At 36.5% G+C, this 12,601-nt stretch overlaps 6 protein-coding genes across 6 annotated transcripts; 3 read left to right on the top strand and 3 right to left on the bottom strand.

The window, feature by feature from the left end:
• Positions 1-82: 82 nt before the first annotated feature.
• On the bottom strand, positions 83-1,588 carry C9374_011406 (uncharacterized protein; the record flags this gene model as incomplete). Its single annotated transcript, XM_044687058.1, has 1 exon — positions 83-1,588. The coding sequence occupies one exon, from the start codon at positions 1,586-1,588 to the stop codon at positions 83-85; it is 1,506 nt and encodes a 501-aa protein (XP_044554575.1).
• Positions 1,589-2,237: 649 nt separating this feature from the next.
• Positions 2,238-5,708, top strand: C9374_011405 (uncharacterized protein; the record flags this gene model as incomplete). The annotated part of the gene is made up of 4 exons (XM_044687057.1): positions 2,238-2,544; positions 2,599-2,896; positions 2,945-3,545; positions 3,594-5,708. The coding sequence occupies 4 exons, from the start codon at positions 2,238-2,240 to the stop codon at positions 5,706-5,708; spliced, it is 3,321 nt and encodes a 1,106-aa protein (XP_044554574.1).
• A 172-nt stretch (positions 5,709-5,880) lies between these two features.
• Positions 5,881-7,054, top strand: C9374_011404 (uncharacterized protein; the record flags this gene model as incomplete). The annotated part of the gene is made up of 3 exons (XM_044687056.1): positions 5,881-6,190; positions 6,277-6,890; positions 6,962-7,054. 3 exons carry the CDS (start codon positions 5,881-5,883, stop codon positions 7,052-7,054), a joined length of 1,017 nt encoding a protein of 338 aa, XP_044554573.1.
• A 202-nt stretch (positions 7,055-7,256) lies between these two features.
• On the bottom strand, positions 7,257-9,062 carry C9374_011403 (uncharacterized protein; the record flags this gene model as incomplete). Its single annotated transcript, XM_044687055.1, has 1 exon — positions 7,257-9,062. One exon carries the CDS (start codon positions 9,060-9,062, stop codon positions 7,257-7,259), a length of 1,806 nt encoding a protein of 601 aa, XP_044554572.1.
• A 234-nt stretch (positions 9,063-9,296) lies between these two features.
• C9374_011402 (uncharacterized protein) lies at positions 9,297-11,231 on the top strand (the record flags this gene model as incomplete). Its single annotated transcript, XM_044687054.1, has 1 exon — positions 9,297-11,231. The coding sequence occupies one exon, from the start codon at positions 9,297-9,299 to the stop codon at positions 11,229-11,231; it is 1,935 nt and encodes a 644-aa protein (XP_044554571.1).
• Positions 11,232-11,673: 442 nt separating this feature from the next.
• Positions 11,674-12,591, bottom strand: C9374_011401 (uncharacterized protein; the record flags this gene model as incomplete). The annotated part of the gene is made up of 1 exon (XM_044687053.1): positions 11,674-12,591. One exon carries the CDS (start codon positions 12,589-12,591, stop codon positions 11,674-11,676), a length of 918 nt encoding a protein of 305 aa, XP_044554570.1.
• Between the last annotated feature and the right edge of the window lie 10 nt (positions 12,592-12,601).

Here is a 12,601-nt window from a genome sequence, read left to right as displayed (position 1 = left end):
TTTTCAACCTTCCAAAAACAATTGTAAACCATATTTAGATATTTAAGGCGATCGAATAGTAGTGTTTAATAATAATGTACAACTAGCTAAAATTTTGTGATATAATTTGTGTGATAAACTTTCTTCCATTCAAATTGTAATAATCTGTATTTACAACATTCAATTTTGAACCAGGGGCGTTATCCTTAATCCACTCAGGAATACTTCCATAATTCATTTCAGCTAATTGTCGTACAGATTTCGGTTTCTCAAATAAGCCATCGACCATCATGGATAAATTGGGGGTCAGCAATATTTGTGAAACAAATCTTCGATGCAAGTTGGATCTTGCTCTCAGTTGTGTCAATATTTCAGAATACAGAGCTGGCATTTGTTGCTTATTGGCCCAAGGTGTTGAGAGTGAGGAACTTGGAAAGAGTTTGTATGTAGATGCATATTTTCTAGTCGTTTCTTGATGATTGTAAAATAGAAATATTCTTGAACTCGAAGATTCTTTCCAAATAGAATTGAGAGTAGAATTCGTTGAGAATTTCGATGGATCAATCACGGAATCGATTCCTAATATTTCACTAGTCATGTTTAAAAATTCTAAATGATCCTTCTGAGAGGTAAATCCATATATATGATTAATGTCAAGAGTGATGACTTCAAATGGGTTCTCAAGATGAAATTGTTTCACTTGTTCGAAAATGGAGGAAAAAGTGACACTCAATAGCCCATGGCAAGCCCAGAATTTGTTATTTCTTGTTTCACTATTCTCGACTTTGCATAAACGAAGATCCAAATGTCGAATTCCATGCTTCAATTGTTGTAAAATTGAACATTCTTGATTTTTAAACCATGGAGCAACAAATTGCTTAATTCTCATTGGATTCACTCCATACATTTTGAATAGCTTTGCCATTTGAGGAATCAAACTCATGGAACTGTCATAATTCACATCAACTCCATACTCTTGATTTGAGCTCACATTATACGAAGCGCTGTTATGTGTGGCTGGAATTTTCAGTTGAGACATCGGTATTTCTCCAATTTCTTGACTCAATTCCTTCATCCAGCTTTGACTATTCACCATTCTTACCATCAATGTTGGTGTCTGTACATTCAAGATCAAGTCGTTGTTTAAAGGAGTTTGACAATTCAAAAAATCAAAAGAAAAAATGTTCACATTCTCGTGATGGATCAATGAACGAATCGAGTGTCGATCTTGTGAAAATAACGAGGATGCTATGGGTACATCATTTTCCTGTAACAGAGACTTCAAATCTCGGTGCGATAATTTTCGTTGAATATTCTCTGGTATTTCAATAGAATCTAAATTCCGAAGGAAGGATGGCGTGAAGTCTTGATTCATGACCAAATGTAGTGGCTCGTCATTATCATCATGATGGAATGATTTTTCGAAATGGTGTTGCTGTGGCGAATGATGATGATGATGCTGCACTTTTAACAACTCGAAAGAATGAACCAATGAATTCGTTATTTCAAGGATTGAGAACACAATGAACATGCAAGCGAATGCTGTGGTAGTAATTGTGAGTGGCCATGTTCGAATATGTGGTCGATGTAATGGTCGTCTTGGAGTCATCGACTGCGCAGTGTTTATTGTTGTTGTTGTTGTGTGTTTTGTCATGATGAAAACCAAGGGTGTGATGCATCAACGTTTTTTTGAGAATGTGATATTTATCACAAGAAGAACACCATCAACTGACAATGATGGGGTTTTGGAGAGGGCCCTTTGAACACATTCAAAACGACAGCATCTCTCTCTCAATAGACGACGTTGTATGAAAAGAGATACAATGCACTTTATGTGTATGCTCATTTCCAAAATTGAGTGCAATGCCAAATATTGTGTTTTATCAAGCAAAACCACCCTTTTCTTTCTTTCTTACACTAACACTCGCTTCTTCAAGCGAAAACATGCTTGAAATTTCAGCTTCTCCTTTTCAACTTTGAAGCTCCATGAATTGTGCCTAGGATAGAGTTTCGCGAATCATTAAGGACAGCTTGTAGCCCATTAATGGGTCTCAATTTGTACACATTTAGGTTTGGTTGTGAGCATCAACCCAATAACTTTTTCTTCTCCTGTATGTTTTTTGGTTGATGAAGGTTGATGATCAGCGAGTCTTGTCATCGAGTGTTGGGGTGTGGACTTGGAGATTTTACGCAAACCGACCATTTGGCGCCAAAAAATACAATCTTCTCCCGCTTGCAAAAATCATTATGAAAAAAATATGAACAAGAGAAGAGACAACCGTGTTCATTTCATACGATCGAGTCATGATGGAGGTGAGATGGGATCTTCAGGAGGAGGAGGTGGTGCAACGGCATCATCACCGACAACAACAGAGGTGATCCCATCCATCGCAAGTATTCGAAGACAATACGAAGAAAGAGTCATGCTTCTCGCGGATGGCTTGACAAAGATTTTAAAAGATCTTCAAAATGATAAGGTCATATTGCAAATGGATAAAGATATAACAACGGCACCGCATGTGAAGGAACGAATACTCGAAATTATCAGGGAAGCTCTCAGGTCAGGTAAGTTTATTTCGGACGAATTTCGAGGCCGAAATCATACCCGAAAAAATATAGAGCAAGAAACTGTTATTCAACGATTGATTGAGGAAATGTCAAAAGTAGAGACCGAGCTCAAATTAACAAATGAAGAGTATTCTAGGTGCCAAAATGCACTCAAGCAAGAGTCAACCAGTAGGACGGAGAACGAGAAAAAGATAAATCAACTCAAACTAAAACTAAAAGACCTCGTGTCACTCCAAACAAAAACGGAAGGATCTAAGGTTAATGACCTGTATGAAAAGGTTTTGAATTTAGAGAAGGAGCTTTCATTGAAGGAAAATGAATTGAAAAAGAAGAAAAAGTCCCTCTCAACGTAAGTACAAAACTCTATTCAACATTGTCTCTAACTCCCACAACACAGAGAAAAAGAGGAAAATCGACAATTATTTGAACAAATGCAACAAAAAGAGTTAGAGATGAACGAGTTACGAAGAAAGATAGAAGAATTGGTACTGGAAAAAGAAGAACGAGATGAAATTATTGAAAAACTCGAGCATAAAACGGAAAAGTACAAGGAATCTTATAATGAAGAATCCAAAGCAAGCAAAATGACAAGTAAAATGCTTAAAAAACGATTGTTAGAAGTTGAGGAGCAGTTGAAAGAGAAATCAGAACAATCGAAAGAAGCAAATAACATTGTGATGCGTGTTCAAGCTAAAATCATCAAATATAAGGAGAGATTGGAGGAGACTGAACGAAAGAGAGAAAAGTTGGAGCAAGATTTGAAACGTCTCAAAACAGACTCTGACGAATGCTTGGAACGAGAACGAAAAGCTCATAACGAATTGCAAGCAGAATTCTCAAAACGTCTCAACGAGCGATTAGTTGAAAGCGAAAAGAGAATTAGAGACACTTTTGAAAGCAAAATATTGTCACTGGAACGAGAGTTGCATCAAAAGGAGGCTTTGGTACAGAAATCACAATTTGATCAAATTTACCAACAACAAATGATCAATGGAATGGTATGTATTTATTTGACTTGTTGAATTGATGAGTAACATTTCGTTTAGAAAACACTTCAACCTGATCAAGTGGATAAAATGTTGGAATTGTACGAAAGCAAACTCAAAGTATTCCAGAAAGACTACCTTCCAAGGTCAGATTACGACAAAAAAGTACAAGAACTTGAAACTAGATTTTCCAGTGACAAGAAAGACATGGAAAAGAAGTTTGAGTATGAACTTGACTATAAACTCAAAGAGCTTGAACAACGAAAGCAAAAAGAATTTAATAACACTCTTTCAAGTTTCAAGCAAGGAGCAAAACTTATGGAAGATGAACTCATCGAGGAGCGTAAAACAACTAAAAAGCTCAAGAAAGAAAATCTTGCAAAGGAAGAAGAGATTCGAAGCGCTAGAGAAGAAATCAAATCTCTCGAAAAGAAGAATATGCAGTTGAGTAGTTACCTAGATGAGTCCAACAGAAACATTGATTCTTTGAGAGACTACATTGACAAGCAAACACATGAACGAAAAGAACTTGAACACTACTATTCAAGAATGGCAGAAGAGGTCAAAATGATTAACGGCCAATTAGAAGAAATGAAGAGACATGCCGAAAACTTGGACACCATTGCACAACAAAAGAAGCAAGAAAACGCCAAACTCAAGGAGGCACTCGTCTCGGAGACCAACAAAGCGGAAGAGTTGACACATGAAAAACAACAACTTGCACAAGAGATGGAAATTTTGAAGAAGGAGCACAAGATTATGTCAGACACTATTAATTACAGTTTGGACAACATTTTACTATCATTACCATCTTCTGACTTCAGGAAATTCAAGATGGCTTCCTCTAAAATTGATAATATTGAAGATCTGTCCAAAGAGCTTGGAAAGAGCATTGAAGAATTTAAGTTGCATCTTTCCAGGACGACACAAGACCTGAAAGACAAACATGCTAGAGAGATTAAATTCCTTGAAGAAAGTATCAAGAAAAAGAAACAAAAAGAAAACCTCGTAGAGTTCAAACTTAGAACAGAAGTCAGCAATTTGAGAAGAGAACTTGACAATCTCAAACAACAAACCATTCTTTCCTTATCTGCTTGGAAACAACAATTCCAAACCTTTACAGATAATGTCCTTCAAAAGAGCTATGAGGTTTCCTCTCTCAAGGACAATGAACTCATGAAGAAGAAGCAACAATATGAAAAGGAAGCCGCTGAATTACGATACCGATACGAAAGAGACAATCAAGAGCTTTCAAATGCATTGATACTGAAAGAAACTGAGCTGAATCAAAAGATTTATAGTCTGCAATCTGAGCTTCGAGATGTTATTCAAGACAAATCAGCGGAAATCGTCGAGAAGAATAATTATTTGAAGAAAGTAGAGGATTTGAAGAGATTTGTTAAATTAATGGCCGAGCACGTAAATATTCCTTCAGATATCACTTCGGGCATTCTTTCACAACATTCTGACATTGTGGAGAGATCGATGAACCATCTCTCAACGCTCATGCTCAATTTCACAAAGGAAAGAGAGCAACAACGCATTCAACTAGAGAGAATGGGAGAAGATTTCAACAACCTCAGATCTCAAATGGCAATCAGTGAAGATTCTTACAAGAAACTTGAAAAAACAAAATCTAGGCTTCAACTTGAAAATGAAAAGTTGAAAAATTTATGTGAAGAGCGATATGCAGAGATTGTGGAGAATTTGACTCATATCCGAGATGAAGTTCAACTTTTGGAAAATAGATACGAAAAGGATGTCAAAGATTCAACAATACGAGCTAGGGAATCTTTTGAAAACCAAATTAAGGCCATGACAGAAACTTTGAATCACAGCGTTGAGAGTGTAAATATGCTATTTTCTGATAAGGAGAAGTATGAAGTCAATGTGACAGAAATTAGGCGGCAGTTGGACGAAGCAAGAAGAGAAAACGAAAAGAAGTCGTCACAAATTCTAGACTTGCAAAAACAACGAGATCAAGAACGACAAGAAAATTTAACTCTCAAGAAGGAAGTTTCGAATCGTGAAAAGACTATTTCTCAACTTGAACGTGAAAAGGAATATTTAAATCTTAAAACCTCAAAATTAGAAAAGAAGTCCAACAAACTCAAAGAAATGATGAGCACTGTTGCTGCTTCTGCTGCCAATTTAGATGTAAATATTCAACAATAGCCCAATGCACATACTCCTCCAACCCTAAGTTATCCTCACCTCTAATAATTCTTTGTCTATTCGACCACACAGTGTTTTTTAAAATAATTATTGTTCATCCCAAAACCAATCCATTCGTCTCCTTTCACGTTCCAAAATTGTAAATCGATATAAAACGTTTTTAAAAAAATACATGAAACACAAACAGCAGTACATGGGTAGCAGCGTTTCTTCAAAAACATCATCATCCGATGGTTCTGTTCCGAATACATTATTAGAAACTTCAACAACCAATGAAGAAGAAAATGTTGAGCATCATCATGTGATTAGTATGGATCCAACCACTGTATTGAAAATTAAAGAAAGTGTTCTCCGCCATGCAAAACATTATTCGCATCGAGAGTTTTCGGAATTACGGAATTTTGAAAAGAGCCTTGAACCTGTTGATTTTACTAGCGCGTTAAAGCATCCAAATAAGAATAGATATGGAAATGTATTGGCGAGTACGTTATAGTGTTTTTTGCAAGGTTGTAAATTTCATTCTGTTGCCTGCTTTGGAATGTGACACGTATTGTAATAATTATAATAGATGAATGTACAAGAGTAATTTTGGAAAATGATCCAGAGTATTATGTGAATGCAAATAATATTCAAATAGGAAATGAAATTTTGTATATTGCTGGACAAGGACCTCTTCCACAAACAATTTATGATTTTTGGCGAATGATTATTGAAAAGAACGTTTCTGTCATTCTCATGCTCAGCAACGTCATTGAGCAGTCAAGGCCAAAATGTGCTCAATACTGGCCAGACACAACAGAAATTCATAAACAAACAGATATGAATCAGAAAGAACAACGAGACATTCTCATACAAAATAATAAGGAAGAGTTTGTCGGTAATGAAGATATTATTCACAGATTTTTGAATGTACAATTTCAAGGCGATCAAGTTCATCGAGTGAATTTGATTCATTTTACAGCATGGCCTGATTTTGGAGTTCCAGATTTGACCTCTTTTCAACATGTGGTACAACATGTAAATAACGTGAACAGCCCGAAAGGGTCACCAATTTTTGTGCACTGCTCGGCAGGTATTGGAAGAACAGGCACTTTTTGTCTCGTTGATTCAATTTTGAAAGATTTCTACAAGACCTATGCTTTGAATCCAACACAAATTATGGAAAGAGCCATGTCTTTAAAAGTAAGTGAATTTAATGATACATTTTAAAGGCCTTATTTATTTTGTATTTGCTTCTATCTGCTGTATTATAGAAACAAAGATATGGTATGATTCAAACTGCAGAGCAATATGACTTTGCATACCGTTCGATTGCTACCATTATTGGTAGTCTTGCTCAACAATAATAAACCTAAATTATTTTGCCTGATTGAACCAATTTGTAAAAAAAGGCTCAATAATGCCACTGATGCATGTGAATTTGCATAAACTGGAGATCTCTTCCCATTGGCCTCCACTCATGAGAAAATCTGCATTCCATTTCCATTTGTATGAGCTCTCTGACATATTGACATGGAGGTATGATTTTAGTATTCAGACATGTCAGGTTCAAACTGTTGCATACTCGGTACCAAACCAGTTAAAATAGAGACAAAATGCAAGCCATATCAAATGAATAAAGGTTGAAATAATGTACATCACCACCCATAGCCACACTCTTCGACTCTTTCCTTTTGGATGAATTAATTGAACAACAAACATTGCAATGAGTGCCAATATGGAAGCAGCGTCAAACAAGACTCCAAGTTGACATTCGAACAGGAAGAATTGGATTCCATATTCGTTTTGGCTGAACAATTTTGTCTGGTTGAATAATGAATAGTTCATGACAATTCCTATTAATGCAATTACATTATTGAGTGAAGTGCAGATCATTAAAAAGATGGCAATACCGTCAATCACAGTCTTGACTTGAATGAATCTATAAATTCGTGTAGATTGAGCTGTTCCTGTCAATGAATTAGTTGACATGGCCTCTTCATCATCTTCATAAGAATAAAATAGTTTTCTTCCTTCCTCATCAATTCCAATAACGTCTGCGTCCTGTAAGGATTGTTGTGAATTATTCGTAGAATGAGGTGCTAATGGTCTCTGTAAAGATGCCACTCGATTAATTAAAATTGATGCCTTTCTCTTCTTTTGCATGGCAGTATGCTCTTTAAACGTGTAAATGCAAAAAGACAAGTGTAAAACCGAAAAGGAAAAACAAATAAGGAAAGAAAAGCCTAACATGAGAAGCAGTGAATAAAAATTGACTGGTGTTGCACGTTCAAATGGTACACTACTCAGAGTCATGTATGCTGCTTCGTCTTGTCCTTCAATAAATTCAAATGAGATGTCTGAGAAACCATCTGCAATAATGACGTAATCTCCGTCCTTGATTCCTGTAATAAAGAGAGGATCATTTTGCAAAGTTCTACCTGGCATTTCCAATGCAATAAACTCAATGTCACTATTTCCTGTTGAAATGTACAAGTGATTATCTTCCACAGAAACACAAATTTTCTTTAAGAATTCTTTCTTAAATTTTAGCCAAGTTGTATGTTCATATTCATGCATGACGTAGCAACCACTGTACTTGGCGATATAATTAAAATCTTCAGAGAATTGAGGAAGTGACTTGATTTCCAGCGCAAAAACACACATTCCCAAGTCGTTATCGACGTAAATCTTGTCAAGTGGCGATTTTCTATCTTTGCATGGAACAGTGTCAACAATCTTATCGACAAACATGTCAAACCCAAGTTCCCACTTGGTATCAATACCTCTTGCTAAAATTGCAATACCCAAATCATGTTCATGAAATACTCCAACGCGAGTGTAAAATGGCTCCATAAAAACCCCGCTACTTGTCAAATATTTAACATCAGGCTTCTTTTCAATGTTCCAGCCATACGCTGTTGTAATGGAACAATTAGGATGTGAGCGAAAATGTTCAGAGTACATGATTTTGGCAGTGTCTTGTGAGAAAATTCTCTGTTGTTGAACTGTAGGATCTAGCTCCGATGGAAATATTTCTCCATAATTCAAATGTAAAAGAGCCCATTTGGCCATGTCTCTTGGACTCGAATACATTCCCACAGAGTTAAAAATTCCTGGGGCATACCAGCAGTAATTAGGAATAACGTCATGTACCATTTCAGTAGCTTGTAGAGACTCTAAATGAGTGGTTGGTACAATTGGTAATACAAAGTGTTTCTTTTCACCAACATGTTTGGTTGAATATCTCATGTATGTGTGACTCATGTTCATAGGTCGCAAAATATGCTTTGTCACGTATTCATGAAATTTCTCTCCAGTTGCCTTTTCCAAAATGAGACCCAACATTGAGTATCCAATATCTCTTTCCTGCATCCAATCAAAAAGCAGCAAATTTAAAAATAAAATGCCAAGTTCCCACGTCTATTTTTGTATTTCGTGAGTCACGGTTCGGAAAGCCGCATCCAAATTAATTGTAGGATTTTGAGTCAGCCGTTTGCAACAGGCTCACACTAAACGATGACTTCATCCTTACTCATCACACATGTGGTGAGTGAGTAGATTTATGAATCAATGTTGCCGTTGGTGTTGTTGGAAAATAACGAAAAAATGAGCAAGTCAAACAGGCCACAACAACACGGACGCGCCACATTTTGCTCATCACAACAATCATCACAACAAAATGAACCTAGTACTTTACCACAATCATCACAACAACTACCTTCGGGTGAAACTCAACAAACAAAATCATCGGAACAACAAATCATCAAAATGTCACAAGATGAGCTACAACAACTCACAAACAAGAATTTAAAAGAATTATGTAAACAATATCATGTTAGGACATCAGGAAACAAACAACAATTAGTCCAAACTATAATGAACTTCTACGCATCACTTAATCCAAACGCATCTCAAAATGAGTTTGAAGGGAATCTACGGAGCATTAAAAAATTGAAAAAATCTACAAACAATAATTCATCAGCCGAAACCAAGGAAACTAAGAAAAGAAAGAAATCAATGACATCAAGTAGATTAATTGAGAAATCAAAAAAAAAGAAAAAATCAAGTATTGTTTGCGAAGAATGTAATAAGAAATTTGCAAGCAAAAAAGCTCTCCTCTCCCACAACAAAGACAAGCATGGTTATATTCCTGAAGGCTGGAAAAAAGCACCGGAATTCTGTAATCCATACATCACCAAAGAATGTGGCAAACCGTCAAACAAAGTTACAAACGGAAATAGTTTTGAATTATTCAAACAATTATACACGGCTGAGGTGGAAAAGCATATTTTAGAAAAAACTAATTTAAAATGTGCTGAATTGAAAAAACCTGAGGTTACCTTGCAGGAATTGAACTATTATTTTGCGATTACTTTTACAATGGGGCTTATCAAAATGCCGGAGTTGGCACATTATTGGACAAAGGAAGAGGAATATTTATTTGGGAACGGATTAATTCGCAACATAATGACCAAGAAACGTTTTCGAGAAATTCATCAATGCATATCATACGATATTGATTGGATATTAGACACGTTTTGCAACCTGCTTCATGAGTGTTGGATCCCAAGTAATATTGGGGTTGTTGATGAATGTATTATATTGTTCAAAGGACGGTTTAAGGGAAGACAACACGTCCGTGGTAAACCACATGCCACAGGTTTAAAATTATTTATTCTATGTGACAGTTTCGGGATGCCGGTTTGGTTTTGGTTATACAGAGGGAAAAATAATGAGCATAACCTTAGTACTACCGTAGTTGATTATGTTATGGATTTGGCCAAGAAACTTCCAGATTACAACACAAGAAAGTACACAATAATTACTGATCAATTTTACGGAAGTTTGACATTAGCAGAGCAATTGAAACAAAATAACTTTGAATTTGTATTGAGTTGCCAAAGTAATCGGCCTTCCGAAATATTTTCCAATTATTTGCAACCGGATCTCAAACAGAAAGGAGATCAAAGCTTTATTGTTAGAAATGATAACGCTTTTGCAGCACTCTCAGTGTTTGATTCTGGTAAATGTAATTTTATGGCGTCTGTTGGGTCCACTTCAATTCCAAGAGAAGAATTAGAACGTGTCAAAGCCAAAGGGTCTAACAAAACACCAAGATGTGACATTTTACGATTTTATAACATGAACATGGGAAGTGTTGATTCATTTGACGCTGCATTGAATTTGTACCATTTTCGAAGTAGACATAGAAGTTGGAAACGATGCATGTTTTTTGCAATGATGAAGACACTTGTGGTTGGTTCTCACAAATTATATCAATATTTCCATATGGGACCCAATAACCGAAAGCCTCAACAATTAGGCCATTTGGTTGCCATTATTTACAGCCTTAGTGATCGACAACCTCGGTATAAGGAAATTTCAACGTTGCAACATTTTCCAATGTTGACCCAACAACCCAAACCATGTGAATTTTGTAAGAGAAAAGGAATTCGTTCCAACACCACTTTCAAATGCAGCGCATGCGCTAAACATGTCCACTCACATTGTTGGTTTCAATACCATACGTGTGGAATATAAAGTGAGATGCATATATTCTGTGACGTGTGTCAGATTCCCTCAAGCTAGTGCTCTCATTGGTTTCCTGCGGTCAAGTGCTAACGCGCTTCTTCAGGTTCAGCCCCGAGTCTAAAAGACTGGCTTCGATAATCTGACACAAGTCACACCCAAAAACTTTTGTTAATGCCAACCATGTCTCCAACACCATGCTCTCATCCGCTTCCTGCAGTTCAGTGCTAACGCGCGTCTTCAGGTTCAGCCCGAGTTTAAAAGCTTGGTGAATTCGTAATGAATTGAAATGGAGCTGGAAGGAAGTAGTTGCTTTACTGTAGGTGCGGCTAACACCAAACCAAGGTACCAACTGCGTTTGTTTTATGTTGACAACAAACATTAAATTTGGGAAGTGGGAAATCATCTTTCACACTTCCCTAGTTCGACACAGTCGGACCGTGAGGGACCTTTTTCAATTTTTTGAATTTTGCAAGTTCATCCACCAGTTTACAAAACATAGGTGGTACGGCTGAGTAATGAAAGGGATATGAGAGAATGAAGAAACAAAGTCATATTTTCTGATTCGAGGAACACGCATGCTTTCCAAATAATGCAACAAAAACTCAGATGCGTTCTCCTCTGATTCGTGAACTTTGGATCTAGAGCACGAACCAACCAATCTACTGTCAAGACCAGTGGTATGTGTTAATAACGATCCGATTGTGACAGTGTCGTTTGATGATATTACAGGGTGCCCCAGAACTGAACCAAAATTACCAATAATTTCTGGTTTGAACTTTAAACTATCCGGAAGATATTGGTTTGCATCTAAATTATCAAAGTTACCACCTAAAATTCCTTTCTCGCTTAAATGTAGCATGGAGGTGGCAGTAAACGACGAAGAAACCTCCGAAATTGCAAATATATCATCTAAATAGCTGCTGTTTTTCGATGGCCATCCAAAAGGTTCTTTGGTTCCATATGATTTTGAGAATAATACATCTCCCTTCTTATTAATCACTACTACAATTCCATATTCATACGATGAAATATTCTGATAGATCGTATCAAACACATTTGAAATGTTGTCGTAAATGGATGTTTTCCTTTGGTTAAAATCGCTTGAAAATACCATCTCATCCTTCTTTTTCATTTCCGATAACCGTAACGACTTTTGCAAATATTTATACTTTTCAATGACTCTCACAAAATTATTGTTCCTTTTTAACATGGATGATGCTGATGAACCAGCTTCCGCATAGTAGGCTGAGGCCAATAGCACGGCCAACACAGTTATTATTACGAATCCAGTTGTCGGCAGGCCGGATCTTTGAAATTTGTGTTTTCGTCGATGCGAGCCCGAATGACCTGTTGTTGTCGCTTTCGTCATTTTTTTGGTT

This window comes from Naegleria lovaniensis, assembly GCF_003324165.1.
Source record: "Naegleria lovaniensis strain ATCC 30569 chromosome Unknown tig004, whole genome shotgun sequence".
In the NCBI taxonomy this organism is placed as follows: Eukaryota; Heterolobosea; class Eutetramitea; order Acrasida; family Naegleriidae; genus Naegleria; species Naegleria lovaniensis.
Note: the sequence above shows the minus strand (reverse complement) of the source record. Positions and strands in the feature narration are given on the sequence as shown.